Source organism: Tachysurus fulvidraco, chromosome 23, assembly GCF_022655615.1.
Source record: "Tachysurus fulvidraco isolate hzauxx_2018 chromosome 23, HZAU_PFXX_2.0, whole genome shotgun sequence".
NCBI classification, from domain to species: domain Eukaryota; kingdom Metazoa; phylum Chordata; class Actinopteri; order Siluriformes; family Bagridae; genus Tachysurus; species Tachysurus fulvidraco.
The window spans coordinates 14,191,624-14,207,398 of NC_062540.1; the positions used below are offsets into that span (position 1 = coordinate 14,191,624).

Sequence of the window (15,775 nt, forward strand, 5' to 3'; positions counted from 1 at the left end):
TTAGGTGGCGTGCGGATTGGGACGCAGCCTCTGTGTCACAGCGCATCGCTCGCCAGAGGCGGAGAGTGCCGGTTGTCACGCGCTTGCGCTCGCACTCGGCTCCGCACAGAGAGAGAGACGCGCGCGGGAAGACTCGCTGCAGCAGCTCGCGCTCCCTTTTACTTCACACCGGCCTTCAGCAGCCAAGCGGCCGCCATGACGTCCCGGAGGTAAGCTAACGTACAGTACGTGTGGATACAGCCGGCGCTCGGCGTCTCATTCTCAGGCGCTTGTGTCCTTTCCTCAGGTCCGGAGTGCGGATTATAAATTAGAAGCCAGGACTTTCTCGGTGTTAAGTTGTTCATCCGGTATAAATATTGTATGGGTAGATCGAGTAATGGCGGAATCGATTTATCGCTGTTATATTGTTTATTTATTCACAGAAATAATGTCTGTGTGAAATAAAGATCCTTTAAATATCAGTACAACATATATATATTGTCCCAAACCGTTAAAAAACGCTTAAATATTGGTCTATTTGTCTGAAAGGTGGGTTGATATACCGTGAATAACAATATTATCGGTGCTAAAAGTTGTAGCTCAATATTAATAGACGATAAATGACGCTCAGATACCGAGACACAACCTGGTTCTGTGGGCTTGTTTTTTAGATGGTAAACTCTTACAAATACATTAACATGAATGATAAAAGACATCTTTTATATACGTTTAATGTCTGTTTACTCTGTTAGTTTTAAATAATTAAAGCTACGCAGGATCGTAAGGACCACTGACATGTATAAAGGTTTATTCTTAAAGATAAATGCTAAAGATGCTACAAACAATACACATCGTCCAAGTGACCCGGAAAAAGTACAGATCTTATATCTTTTATTTAAGAGGTTAAGTGACTTTGCTTACAACGTGACGTGATTTCTTTCATGCTGTTATCCTAAAAAAAAGTTGCTCTTCTATTATTATTTAGAACCCTTTTGACATTTTGGACAGGAGAGCATTTTAATGGTGCTTGGTTGATGGTTAATACACCAGATAAACAGGTCTGCAGGCGGCCGGAGTCCCGGGGCAGTGTGTGTTTGGACAGGTGTTCTGCCTTGGTCTTGAGTAAACAGTAGGACAGTAGCACGGGGACAGTAACACACTCTCCGAAGGACAACCCGGCTTTGTGTCCACACGCTTAGACTACTGTACATTTAATAAAAAGCATCTACAGTGTGAGGCGGAGTGTGCGTTTTCAGAAAGCAGCAGGACCGCACATACACCCCAGTGGAGTGATGAATCAAATGAATCAAATTAGAAGTAGGTTGGATCAACTGTTAACAGTAATGAGTTGTGAATGATGTTACATTCTCTGTAGTTAGGAATATTATGGACATGTAAGTACTACTACAAATACTGATCATAATAATAATAATAATAATAATAATAATAATAATAATAATAATAAAACAGGTTTAATGCTTTCTGAGTGGTTTACATCGAACGATCCATTACTTAACATAACATCGTAACTAATCGTGGTTGCTTCTGGTTCGTCTGAATTTAATCTGTGATTATGACAAGACTGGAAGCTAAGACAGAATTCACTTATTGCACTCTGTCATAAGCAGATTATAAATATTGTGTAACAGTCGACTTGATGTTAACAGAGATGTCTGACACTGTGGAAGGAATCTCCACAATCTCAGAGAAAGTATTTATTTATTTATTTATTTATTTATTTATTTATTTATTTATTTATTTATTGTTATTGTTATTTATTAATGTAAGCAAACCGATAAAACATCTACAGTACTGTATCTATCGTTGTTTGAATGTGGACTAAGTTGCTCAATTGAAATTCAGAGATCGGAGCGTTGTATTAGGGTTAAGTTTACATTTTTACTGAAACTGATATTGCATAAAAAAAATTTTTTTCTCGCTTCATTAAAGTAAGAACATTTACGCATATTTCATCGATTTCATCTTTTAGATAGATCATTAATGGAGATGTCCAGATAAAGTATACATTAAGTTTTTATTCTGCAGCCTGCGATCTTCAGTCTTGGATGCATTACCGTGAGAATCCTAAATCAATATTCATTTCGCTTTAGATGTACTTTTAGAAGGAAGGAAGTAGGAGGTTGAAATATTTATCGAATCAGCCTTTTAAATATAAAGGGCGGGTGTTCATTTTTGAGTGTATTCCAGTCAGTGCTCTGACACGTGAGTTAATGTTGCCCTCAACTTCCAGGCTTTGTCCAGTTCCCTCTTCTCTTCCTATCAGACAGCAGGTTATAGGTTACTGGTTTCTAAGATCATCAAAATATTTATTTGTAAATTTAAAGTATAGTACATTGGAGTGTTTGCATTAGAATTGGCCTACATTGTGTATTAAGTTTATAATATTATTTGTACTATATACACATGACTACATGTTATTAGATGAATGTAATGATATACAACAATTATGGAATAAAGAAAGCACTTAAAGCTAAAGATGAAACTGAGTTCCTGTCATCACTTAGGTTTAGGCAGCTGGAAGTAATTATTTCCTCAACAGTTTTTCTTTTTCCTTTATTTTAGGAAAAAAAATATCTTGTCATGTTACAGTGAAAGTTACATCGAAAGTTTCCTGCATCGGAAAACCTATTTCCAGCTTTACCTCGGAGTGTTTCTTAATGCGCTGTAACTGGAGACTCCATCCAAAACATTTAAAACGCAGCTCTGTTTAGAAAACTTCACCATCTCAATGAGTCACGTCATCAAGTCTTTGTGTAAATTCTTACTAGATAAACCATAACTACACAACTATACACCTGTGATTCGGATGTAATGTAAGTGCTGTTGTAGAAAAATAATCAATAGCTTCTGACCAATCGGAACGGAGATTTCAACAGCGCTTTAAAATAAATGATTTTAGATAAGGTCCATGAGAAACAAGGAAGAAAGAACAAGCCCCAAGATGTTATCTCAAAATCTGTCCATTTCCTCTTCATATCAGACAGCAGCTTGCATGTGAGTGTGTATTTGTGTCACCATGATATATGAATACATGTGGCGATGAGGACCATGACACTGAGGTGTTTTAGCGCTGATGAAATGCTTGCGTTTCTCTCTGTATGTTCACTAGCACTATATTTATCTGAGAGTTCCTGTAGATTCGTTCGTGTGAAAGCAGGAGAGACAGGACCCGTGAGTCAGCACTCAGACTATTCATTTTTTTTTTTGAGGAATCTACTGTAGGAAAGCTTTCAATATGAAGAGAGGAGATAACATCTCTAACGTTCTCTGGAAATGACTTCATGCAGAGTTTTGAAGGAAGATGTATAACTGAGTACTAAATAGTAGATGAGTAGATGTAACAGAGTGAATTCTGGATAATTGTACTGTGTGTGGGGGTTGGGGGGTTTGGGTTCCACAGTGTGGATGATTCACAGGCTGGTGATAAGCGCTTATCACTTAAAATATAATCGAACCAACCCACATGGCACAGTCCCTGATCTCTGCTGGACATCCATCAAAGCTCCCTCTTTTAGCTCCCATGTTTTTCACGGTCACTTATTCATTGAGAAATCATAATTTTTTTTTTTTTTTTCAATTTTGTTAATAGAAATTTGACTATGCTCCAGGATGTTCGATTTATATCGCTTCATACACTATGTCCTTGGGCTGAATGTGCTACAACGTTCAACAACAGCAACCCAGTTCTCCCTGAGTAAGACAAGAGAAAGGCTGGCATCTGGAAAGTGCTGTGAGGATATGAAGAGTTCTTAGTTGAAAGGATTAAGATCTATTGTGATGTGCATGCAATCATAGCTTTAAGCTGTAAATGCACTTTAAATCCAGAGCTTAATCAATACTCTTTATCTCTGAAAAAGAATTGTTTATTTCTGTGAATTCATTTCTCACTGAGTAGACAATGCACTTACTAGAGTGCTCTGTGTGTGTGTGTGTGTGTGTGTGTGTGTGTGTGTGTGTGTGTGTGTGTGTGTGTGTGTGTGTGTTTGTACGTGTTTTTGTGTGTTTTCGCATGTGTGAGTGTGTTTGTGTGCTTGTGTGTTTGTATGCATGCGTGTTTGTGTGTATATGTGTGTGTATATGTGTGTGTGTGTGTGTGTGTGTATGTATGTATGTATGTATGTATGTATGTATGTATGTATGTATGTGTTTGTGTATATGTGTGTGTATGTATGAATGTACGTTTGTGTATGTGTGTGTATGTTTGTGTATGTGTGTGTATGTGTGTGAGTGTGTATGTTTCTGTGTGTGTGTGTGTATATTTGTGTGTGTGTGTGTATGTGTGTGTATGTACAATATATATGTATGTACAGTATATATGTGTGTGTGTATGTGTGTATGTACAGTGTGTGTGTGTGTGTGTGTGTGTGTGTGTGTGTGTGTGTGTGTGTGTGTGTGTGTGTGTGTGTGTGTGTGTCTGTGTGTGTGTGTGTTAGTCCTGCATGCAGCAGCATGACCAGGGCTAAAAATATCAGTAACAGTAGCAAAACTCAGCCAGCATGTGAGCGTCTGTGACAAATATAGTCTCGGGGAGCTTTGAAGGCGAGCAGGGGCACTAAGAATATCCCCTTTTTGTCATCAGGCCTGTCTCTTTAAAGAGCTGTCTGTGTTGAACTTGAGACATTACGTAAGACGGCCAGCCATGGACACATGGGACACTTCTGTAATATAATTGCACTGAAAAACAAATTAAAGAACTGAAAAAAAAATTAATGATGAATAGATAAAAACAAGCAAACAAATCAGTCAATATTTACTTTAATCCAAGGTTGTTTAAATCTATTCTTTTTCACGTTTTTGCTGTTATTAAAGTTATTATGCATGTAATATTAATATTGAAAAAAAATATCTTACATTTTCTTTAGAAACATTATTTGCCTCTTTGTTTACTTTTTTATTTGTATCATTATATTTATTACATTAAAGCACTGATTGTTTTCCCCTCATACTGGAGGATTTCTATTTTCAACCTTCACATTAGTTGTTAATGATTAAATCGAGGGTCTTTTTTTTCTTTTTTTTTTCTTTTATCCTTGACCTGAAACAAAGGAAACTGTCCTATTTCCTTAGAATATTCTAAAATATCCCAGTATGATTAATTATTATGATTTATATGAATTATTATTATAACTAAGACAAATGATTACACAGTTTATACCTACAATGCTTACATGGTTAACTAAAGCTAAAGCAGAGTTACCGGCCTCATGATGGCTCGAGGTGCTTTTAATTTCTGCTCCTTTCTTGGCCTAGTTACATTATCTTCAGCATTTGTGGCTCATTATTAGCTGTGTAAGTGGAAACTTGTTGTCAGGGAACTATTATGATTCAGTTTCTTTTCCCACCTTCTGTTTTCAGCCTGGCTTTATTTGAACCTAAGTCCATTACAGCTCTGTGAATGCCTTTACAATGGTTTTTCATGGCTGAGTGGGCATTTTATGTCACTAAAGCGTGCCAGGCTTGGTTCGGTCTTCTCTTTGGAAGCTCGTGCTCAAGTTACCACAGAAAGTAGTTGTCACTGCACACAGCAACCTTCTGCTCCACCACAGAACGGCTTTGTTTCTTTGCTCATGCTCAGAGTAGACCTTGCTACCAAACGTTCTCTGTGCATATTGCACTGGGTTGGATCTTGAAAAAAAAAAAAGCATGCAACACAGTTGCAACATATCGAGGGCGAAGATAAAAGAAGAAGACGAGTGGAACTCAGCACGAGTGCGGAGCGATGGACAGTTGCTCAGTGGCTGATTGTGCTGACTGACGCTCCTATCTGGGCGGCTCAGGCTCTTCCAAATCCCAGATTACCCCCATCTCCTCCTCCTCTTCCTCTTCCAGCAGCAGGAGCAGCGCTGCCTTCTTTCCCTCCCTACTTGTGTAACTGTACAGAGCGTGGATTAGTGAGCTGCGAGGCGAAGCAGGGGCTCCGGCCAAAATGGTGAGGTAGGAAAAAGTGCGTTTGGAAATCACTTCACTGTGTGTCTGTTCTCACATCTATTATAGTGCGGCAGAAATACGACGCTGTACGTTGTGCGTTGCCTGAAAGATCTTAAACAGAAAACAAATTAACGAAGTTGTGAGCGATTGAGTGAAGAGTCCCTGAGCTCAGGATTAAACTGTTGTGTGGGCGACAGTCAAGGGGAGAGGGGTGTCTTGAGAAGAAGGTGCGATTAAGGCTGGGGATTATAATGATACTGATATTGTGATAAATAATAGCACAGTACAAGTTTTGGTAATAACAGCGTCATAGCGATTTTTTTTTCATACCAAATTCCAAACTCAAATTTGATACACCTGATTTTTTTTGTCCAGAAAGTAAAAAAATGATAGCAGACATAAATGTTGTGATCTATATTGTGTGTAGTAAAAAAGTCATCAGGTATCCTGATATGAAATGTTTGCCTTGTATTTCCTGTGTATTGAAATCTTGAATCCGATTGGTCAGAATCTGTTGAAACAGCAGCTCTGGCCATCGTACTAGCTTTAAGGTTTATACAGTACAAACCCATGTGTTCGAATATGTTCTTGTTTCTATAGCAACAGCTTACACATCCAGATTTTTTTGGTATATCATACAAGTCATCTGTAAGGAGATATTATGTGTATATATTGCACTTTTGCTGTACCCTAACAGGATGTAGTGTTAAAAGACATACTATATATACTATATGAATACTATTGCTAGTTTTGGCAGATTGTTGTGGTGTAAGAGGAATAAAACTCTCCAGGATGTGTAGAAAATCATCAACTTGTCGTGTTTTACATTTACGGCAGACACTCTTATCCAGAGCAAGTTACATTTATCTCAATTATACAGCCGAGCAACTAAGCGGTTAAGGGCTTTGCTCAGGGGCCCAGGAGGGGTGGTTTGGTGGCCCTGGGGTTGAAACGTACAACTTTTTGATCAGTGATCCAACACCTTAATGACTGTGGGTTTTTAGTTTACACTTTTCTTACACTTAGGAGTCCTCCTCATCATCATCATCATCATCATCATCATCATCAACATCTCTACCAAAGCCTGACATATCTCTATAGCATCCATTACTTTCTTCCTCAAGACAAACTTCCTGCCTGTGGGCTTTGTTCTGCATTTATATTTATTTATTCTATCGAATATGCATTCGTGTCATTTGATGTTAAACCCATCGCTTTTGCTGTTTTACCTTTCTTTTTATAACACAAGTACACAATCTGCTTGTAGTGAGATACCCTAACTGTTAAACTGCTAGTTTAGTCTCTTTGGGGCTGAAGCAGGCTCACAGACAGGCCTGAGTGTGTTAGCAGCCAGGTATCAGCACCACACACTTGTCTTTCATTTGAAGCTAAAATGAGTAATGCTTTTAAATTTAGAATAGCACATCCAATCTCCGCATGAACATGGAACAGAAATTTTCCGACGTAGACGTGAACACACAAAGCCAGAGGAACATTCAGGCCAGTCCCGCTTCACAGAGTAAAACCTAGTGACTGCTACCGTTCATGTGTGATTCACGCTTCTGTCAAGGGAACTATCATCGAAAAATGCCTGGTGTGTTAGAAATGTTCTCGAAGGTTGCATCATCGTTACGTATTTCAGGAAGTCGTGTGTCGGTTATATTGAAAAAAAATAAAATAAAGAGTCTAAGGTTACAGTTTTCTGTAATCTTCTGAAACGCTCCATTTCACAATATACTTCATCGCTGTATCGTGTTCTATTCAGTCTCTGCCGCATGTTTTAAGAGATAATAAGGCAGGAAATTGCCAAATGGAAATTTCTTTTTTTTTTCTCTGTGTTCACACATGTTTCCAGGAAGTTGCTGTAGCATGGTGTAAAGTCTGATTATCAATACAAGCAGTTATGGTGAAAAAAGAAGCGTTCCTGCTCATTCCTTATGTTTTTTTTTTACGGCTGCAGTCACCGAGTGACAAATAAAACTATGATTCAACTTTAGGGGGAAAATATCGTCTTTTGATAAACATGTGAGTCACATCACTTATGGAAGAGTTAAAAATGCCCCTGAGAGTATTATTCATTCATTTGTCTGAACAGTTTTCCGTCACACAAAAATACAGAGGCCGTAACAGATCATTAATTACAAACCTAACAGATAAATCCTGAAGGAAGGTAGGAAATATTGACAGTATCTGAGAGTTTTGTTTTAAACGTCTATCAAAAATAAATCATTTACAGACAAACGACGAATGAAGAATCCGAGGCTTGGTGTTTTCCGAGAATGCACCTGACTCTCTTATCCCAACAACAGAGGATTATTCCCAGAACATTGGGAAGTCTTTTAATAGACAGACTGTGACAGGTTATAACCTCTTAACATGAGGCTGATATTATGAACTGAAATCATTTATTTCAGAAAAAAATTTATTTTCAGTTTGAAATTATTAATATTATTCAGGTGTTTCTTACATATTGCTCTAATGTATCGTTTTACGCATGATGTCTAATATTTCCGATAGTGTATTTTTAAAAAAATATACAGTATATTTAACGTTCCTAATTCACATCGATGTTTTAAATAAAATAAAATCAGGATTTTATGATTCCAGCAATTTAGTTTATTTTATATAATAATAATAACAATAATAATAATAATAATAATTATTATTATTATTATTAGTATTATTATTAATACTAATAATAATAATTATTATTATTATTATTATTATTATTATTATTATACTTTTTATTATTATAATTATTATTATTATTATTTATAAATAGCCACTAATATTAAAGGAAATGTAAACACACCTTAACACAATACAATCAGAAATAGGTATCTCCAGATGTGCCCCAGATGTCTCTACATGTAATACACCAACACTCCTGATTTTATTTTGAATTAGCCACGAAAGAGCTCAGAGCCTTAGAGTTATTACAGTTTATATTGCATTGTATAGAGGAGCTGGGAGATATGACATGACATTATAATCCTGGCAGTAAAATGGCTCGTATCCCCGAGTTGTGCTCTATACATTTCTACAACATTACTCCAACACACCAGTTCAGTTAAGAAAGATTTCTACAACCGTGTTGTATAAACAGAGGACACAGCATGCACGAGAAGTGATGCTGCCAGATTGTGTGAATAGATCAGAGTGCAAGAGTCTGTATAGAGAAGTGGGTGGTGTAATGCTCAAGTTCTTCATCACATCCTGCTATTTCAAGACATTTCTACGATACACAATACTGTATGTACCTTGATAAAGATTTTCTAAACGGAGTGTTGCATTTAAAAAACTACAACAAAAAAACGTCTTCTTAAAACTCGGCCAAATTTATGCTACGAAGTTCTAGTCAAAAAACAACAACCCCTTTATCTGAGATAAGTGAACTGTGACGATGTGTCATGATATCAATCTTTTATCTCAAAATATTATCATAAAGGCTATAAAGGGTAGAGAATAGTGACTATAAACAGAAGCAATTCGAAGAAACCGTAAAAGGCGAAGGTGGAAAATCCATTGAAATGGCAACTTCCGTTAACTTTTAATATCATTCCATCATTATTAAAGCTACTGAGGTCATTATTGATGTTTGATAGTTGTTGATTTTTATATTTGTGTAGTTAGTCGAAGGATTTAAATCCGAACCGTAAGTCAAAAAAAGTAGCAAGTATAAACATCTACACTGTAGACGAGCGGTGTGAAGGTTTCTGTAGAACCAGAGTTCTAAACTGCTTTGCAGTTGTGTAACAGTTAAAGGCTACACAATATGTTACCGTTGCTGTGGATGCTGTTTTAAAGTGTCACACGAGAACCAGACGATTTCTGTGCAACTCAAAATTGGACAAATTACTGACATGCTGAAGATCAACAGATTTTGATTCTTTACCTTTTAACAATGAATGTGTAACAAAAATATCTTGCAGCACATTAATGAAGGGGCAGTTAAGACAGGATAAATGGATGATTAACAGAATGAGGTTGGCTGCGGCAGACCACCAGTTGTCAAACATTTACTGTTTCCTTCACTGAAGGTCTGTTGAGGCTGTCAGTAGGGCAGTGGGAGCTCAGGTGGTTAAACTTCTGGCTCGTTGATTGGAAGGTCAGGGTTAAAGCTCCAGCACTGATAAGCTGATACTCTTGGGCCCTTGAGCAAGGCCCTTAACCCGCTCTCTGCTCCAGGGGTGCTGTATCATGGCTGACTCTGTGCTCTGACCCCAACTTCTAAAGCTCGGGAGAGAAAGTATTTGTGACGAAATAAAGGCTGCTTCTGATATACTGCTGACGTTTTTAATGGTATAGTAATTTCTCCTCAGTGTCTGTGCCTCAGTGCGCTGTGACCTCATTGTCCTGATGTGTATTGATAGATGTGTCAGCACTGTGCACTCTGCACTAGACTATTACAATTAAGCCGTTACACAAATACACACAACGTCTGATCAAACCTTAATTATTGCTTTTTCCACTTCCTTTTTATTGATCATCTGTAGTTTATTTGTATAATGTTATCTCCCCGATGTTTCATTTCCTTAGACACTGACATTTTGCTGTAGAATTTAAATGTATTTATTTTTATTTACTAGCTATAAACTCTAATAGAGCTGCAGTGGGATGTAGGTTTCATTTGGATTTGACAGTATTATTTGAGTTTGGCCATTTTTTTAAAGGTGACGTGACATACGGCCAAGTAAGGTGACCCATACTCAGAATTTGTTCTCTGCATTTAACCCATCCAAAGTGCACACACACAGCAGTGAACACACACACGCACACACCGTGAACACACACCCGGAGCAGTGGGCAGCCATTTATGCTGCGGCGCCCGGGGAGCAGTTGGCGTGTTTGGTGCCTTGGTCAAGGGCACCTCAGTCGTGGCCGGCCCGAGACTAGTACCCACAACCTTTGGGTTACGAATCAGACTCTCTAACCATTAGGCCACGACTGCCCCAGTACTTTTTTTTATATACAGGGTTAGGTCAACTTTGTAGAGTAAGAGTTTTTAAACGTTTTATCATGTTTGAATTTTAATGTTCATGTCAAGGCATTTTTTGATCAATGTCAACTTATTTGCTGTAACACAGAATGACACATCGTTCTCAAATGCTGCTGTTTCTATAGTAACAGCACATACACCGGGACTCGTATAGTGTATGTTTAACATGAACTGACTAACAGGAAAAAACCCATATAATCATTTATGTGATAATGTTTGTGTTAGGGGAATTTTACCCGGTATTAAAGGAGTTCCTGGTGTCAGAGTGAGAGAGAGACTGAGAGAGAGACTGAGAGAGAGACTGAGAGAGAGACTGAGAGAGAGACTGAGAGAGACTGAGAGAGACTGAAAGAAAGAGAGAGACTGAAAGAAAGAGAGAGACTGAGAGACTATAAATAAAGACTGAGAGAGAGAGAGAGAGAGAGAGAGAGAGAGAGAGAGAGAGAGAAAGAGAGAGAGACTGAGAGACTAAATAAAAACTGAGAGATAGAGAGAGAGAGAGACTGAGAGAGAGAGACTATAAATAAAGCCTGTGAGAGAGACAGAGAGAGAGAGACAGAGAGACTGAGAGACTAAATAAAGACTGAGAGAGAGAGACTGTGAGAGACTGAGAGAGAGACTGAGAGAGAGAGACTGAGAGACTAAATAGAGACTGAGAGAGAGAGAGAGAGAGAGATAGAGAGACTATAAATAAAGACTGAGGGAGAGAGAGAGAGAGAGAGACTGAGAGACTATAAATAAAGACAGGGAGAGAGACAGAGAGAGAGAGTGAGAGAGAGAGACTGAGAGACTAAATAAAAACTGAGAGATAGAGAGAGAGAGAGACTGAGAGAGAGAGAGAGGGGGAGAGAGAGATAGAGACTGAGAGAGAGAGGGAGAGAGAGAGATAGAGACTGAGAGTGAGAGAGAGAGACTGAGAGACTATAAATAAAGACTGAGAAAGAGAGAGATAGAGACTGAGAGAGAGAGGGAGAGAGAGAGAGAGAGAGAGAGAAAGAAAGAAAGAGAGAGAGAGACTATAAATTAAGACTGAGAGAGAAAATAAAATGACTGTGGTGTAAGACTATAATAATAATATAATAATAATATCTCAGCCTTTCTGTTGTACAGCAACAGTGCATTCTCTCATTACATATTCCTTACACAACATATGTTCTTACTGATGGTTCCTGTTATAAACATGATTTGTACTGACTCTGCTCTATAACTTTTCCTGTTACTCCAGGTGGTTCCACCCCAACATCACCGGCATCGAGGCAGAGCAGCTCCTCCTGACACGAGGCGTCCACGGCAGTTTCTTGGCTCGACCGAGCAAAAGCAACCCAGGAGACTTTACGTTGTCTGTCAGGTGGGTCTCTTTAACTTCACCGCCGTCTGTTCCTTCACACTCAGTCCTGCTCCTGAATACTCTGAAGATTGAGCAGTTCTTCCTCAGGCCAGTACAGCTGCTAACTAATCACATCAGACATGTTGTTTGTTCCTCTTCCTCGCAGTTTGGTGGACTTGATGCATACATCTCCAGCTAGACAGCAAGCACATTTGTGTGAAGGGTTATTGATCTCTCAGAGTGAGCTTTGTGGTTTCTTTGAGCACTTTCATGCCTGGTGAAGCATTAGTGCACTTATTGTTTTTACCGAGCCTCAATTTAGCCAAGCTGCACACTGACAAACTTATGATCCATGCACCAGGAGTATGTTCAACTCCTGAACCTGAGTTTATAAGATTTATAGTTTATATGATTTTATTGGTTAACGGTTTGAATGAAGAAAAAAAAAAAACTCACTTAAATAAAACTGAAGTTCTCTCTCTAAACGCATTTCATAGGTCTTCTTTGAGATCTTGGCGTATTCAGTACTGTAAGTCTTCAGAATAGTTTGCAATCACTCTAAAATAAAAAACTATCCAAGAAAGTGGCTGTAAATATTAATTTTGGGTAAGCTAGAGAAAAAAATGAGGGAAAGGTTTTAAAGGTTTCATTGTTTGTGTTATATCTAGATGAGCGTCAACCGCAAAACACCAGTGTTCCTAGATGACCTTGTGTTTTCACACTCACCAAATAAGATGTCTGGGGGGAGTTTTTAGCTCGTAGCAACACCGTGTGCTTATGCAGCTGTGTGTGTGTGTGTGTGTGTGTGAGAGAGAGAGAGAGAGAGAGAGAGAGGCTGCTGTCTGCTGGCAGAGATTTAACAGCGGTGGGTCGTAATAGCTTTAAGACGAGGGGCTGCTAAACCTTGGACCTGCTGCCTGTGGCTTTAGTGGTGAGGCTTCACATTATGTCTTATGCGCTTCAGAATAAGACCATGTGGTCCAGCCACACCTCAGGCCTCCTTTCTCAAATATTCGCTTCCAATTCCTACAGTAAACCTTTACCCCTACCATACCTTTTTGAAAATAACACAAATGTGAAAAACTACACTGTTCTGTGATGTCACAGCCGTCTGTTTCAGTTTTGTACGAATCGTGACATTTCTTCTGTAAGACAATTAAGCACAAGCATGAGTGTTGTTACGCTAAATAATTGCACATCTGTGATTTGGCCGTGGGCACAAGAAAACGAACAGACAAGGAATTAATGAGGCAATAATATAGAGTAAATAAAATATCAGACACTGTATGAAGAAATGTTCTGCTTGTTATTGCTCTGCTAGCCGAGATAGACGGAGCCACACACTCTTTATAGCTAACTGGATAGCTAGCGGACGTTGAACCGTACATTCTCTGTTACGGTGGATCCGGAAGTGCTGAATATTGATTAACACTTTCTCTACTGAGGTCTAAAAGGATAAACTTAAATAAATAGATCAAATAAGAACTAAATAATAATCTACATAAGAAATGATTCCTGTTCGTGTTTTATTTACGTTAATCTCAGTCACTTTAAATGAATTTTTTACTAATCCTAATCCCCTAATCCCAGTTACTAAGCCAAAGCACAGACACTTTGCTCAGATATTCTTACCAAATAAGCAAGAAGTTCTCTTCCACGTACGGTTACAGTTTAGTGTTTTCTCATGGTTTCTGGGTGAAAATGGCTGGATGGATGGATGGATGGATGGATGGATGGATGGATGGATAGATAGAATGGAATGGAAATGATCTGTACTAGACACAGAGGACATTCAGACCAGTCATTTCTATACAACTCTACAATGGTACACACACACACACACACACACACACACACACACACACACACACACACACACACACACACACACACACACACACACACACACACAATTATATAAAATTTGGTAATTACAGATACCAGGATCAGTCTTAGGCCAATAACTGCAAAAAATGTTGAATCAGATATTGGGATAAGAACAAAAAGGAATTTGATTTGATCCTGCACAAATTGTGCTTTTTAGGTGTGTGTGTGTGTGTGTGTGTGTGTGTGTGTGTGTGTGTGTGTGTGTGTGTATACTGTATATATGTGTGTGTGTATGTATGTACATATGTGTGTGTGTGAGTGTGTATATATACTATATATATATATGTGTGTGTGTGTGTGCGTGTGCGTGTATGTACACTGTATACTGTATGTTTGTATGTTTGTAAATATATCTGTGTGTGTATACTGTATATGTGTGTGAGTGTGTATATATACTGTATATGTGTGTGAGTGTGTATATATACTGTATATGTGTGTGAGTGTGTATATACTGTATATTTGTGTGTGTATGTTTGTACACACACACACACACACACACACACACACACACATATATATGTGTGTGTATATAATTTAAACTTATGTTTATATTACATATATATCTATGTACTTTTGCTTTAATTTTGAAGTACTTTATTTAAAAAGAAATAAAGCTTAGTACTTTTTGAATATGGTTATCAACTGCCTCTGTGGCTTCTGAAGATACTGGTATCCTGTCATTTAATCATTATAATCATTTAGTCTGTTCACACGCACCCTGTTCAACAAGTTTAGTTACTGATAATGACACCATGTACAACCTGACACTACTGATACAGTAGTAAGTGCTAATAATTGCATGTCTTTTTATTTATTTATTATTTTTTCTATCCTGGGCTTCTTATTCTCAAAGATTTCATGGGAAATAGGCTGGTGCTTGCTTTCATTTTAAATTCATGTGCATAGGATGCTTTTAACTTTGATTAATATATTACTGTTCTTAAAAAGCTAAAGCATTAGTGCAAGAAAAACAAGCTTTTGCATCTCTTTCTCTTCAGTCTAAAGTCTTCCTAAGACATGCAGACTGAAAGTTACTTTCTTCCCAGTGAGAAGAGAAGGTGATTACAAAGTCATTAGGAAAGTCTTGCTTTAAAAGAGCATTATTAGATAAAGGCCTGGAGGGTTTTGGGAGCTAAATGGACACCGAGGGATTCCATCAGGGCATTATCTCCTCGTCCATGCCTCTCTCTGGCTCTTATCTCTCTTGCTCTGAGTTTCCTGGGTGGAGACTGCAGCATGCCGTCGGCTCCATTGTTAACAGTTTAGTAGCTCGTACAGAGAGGATGTAGCGTGGAGTCCTGTCATACACACATCTCACCGAAGGTCACTTCAAAGTGTCAGGTGATGTATGAGTGCCAGGTAATGTGTGCTGTAAGTGTTCAGGAAATGCCCTTATGAACCTGTTTGCAGCCCACAATGAACAAAGAGCAAAATGCATCCCTACTGGTTAAAGGTTTTCTACTGTATCTATTCCAAGGAGTTGAACTAAGTCACCTCTGGTTAAAGTATGACATTGGAGCCACTCCTACTAAACAAGATGGAATGAACGTTGCCCTATTGCTGGTATGGACTTTTCTAGCTCTGACTTATGTACAGTACAGTAATACGGGGTTGCCTCAGCTAGCTGAACAATA

General features: G+C 38.3%; 1 protein-coding gene across 3 annotated transcripts in view; it reads left to right on the plus strand.

The window, feature by feature from the left end:
* The window catches only part of ptpn11b (protein tyrosine phosphatase non-receptor type 11b), a 30,719-nt gene continuing 14,944 nt past the window's right edge, over positions 1 to 15,775 (plus strand). The window contains exons 1-2 of one of the 3 annotated variants that reach the window (XM_027170305.2): positions 1 to 209; positions 12,153 to 12,275. In XM_027170305.2, coding sequence (XP_027026106.1) covers positions 196 to 209; positions 12,153 to 12,275 — 137 coding nt within the window. In that variant the 5' untranslated portion in view covers positions 1 to 195. Of the gene's footprint in view, positions 210 to 5,797; positions 5,935 to 12,152; positions 12,276 to 15,775 lie in introns of those variants that run through there. The other 2 variants (XM_027170306.2, XM_027170308.2) reach the window with 2 other exon arrangements.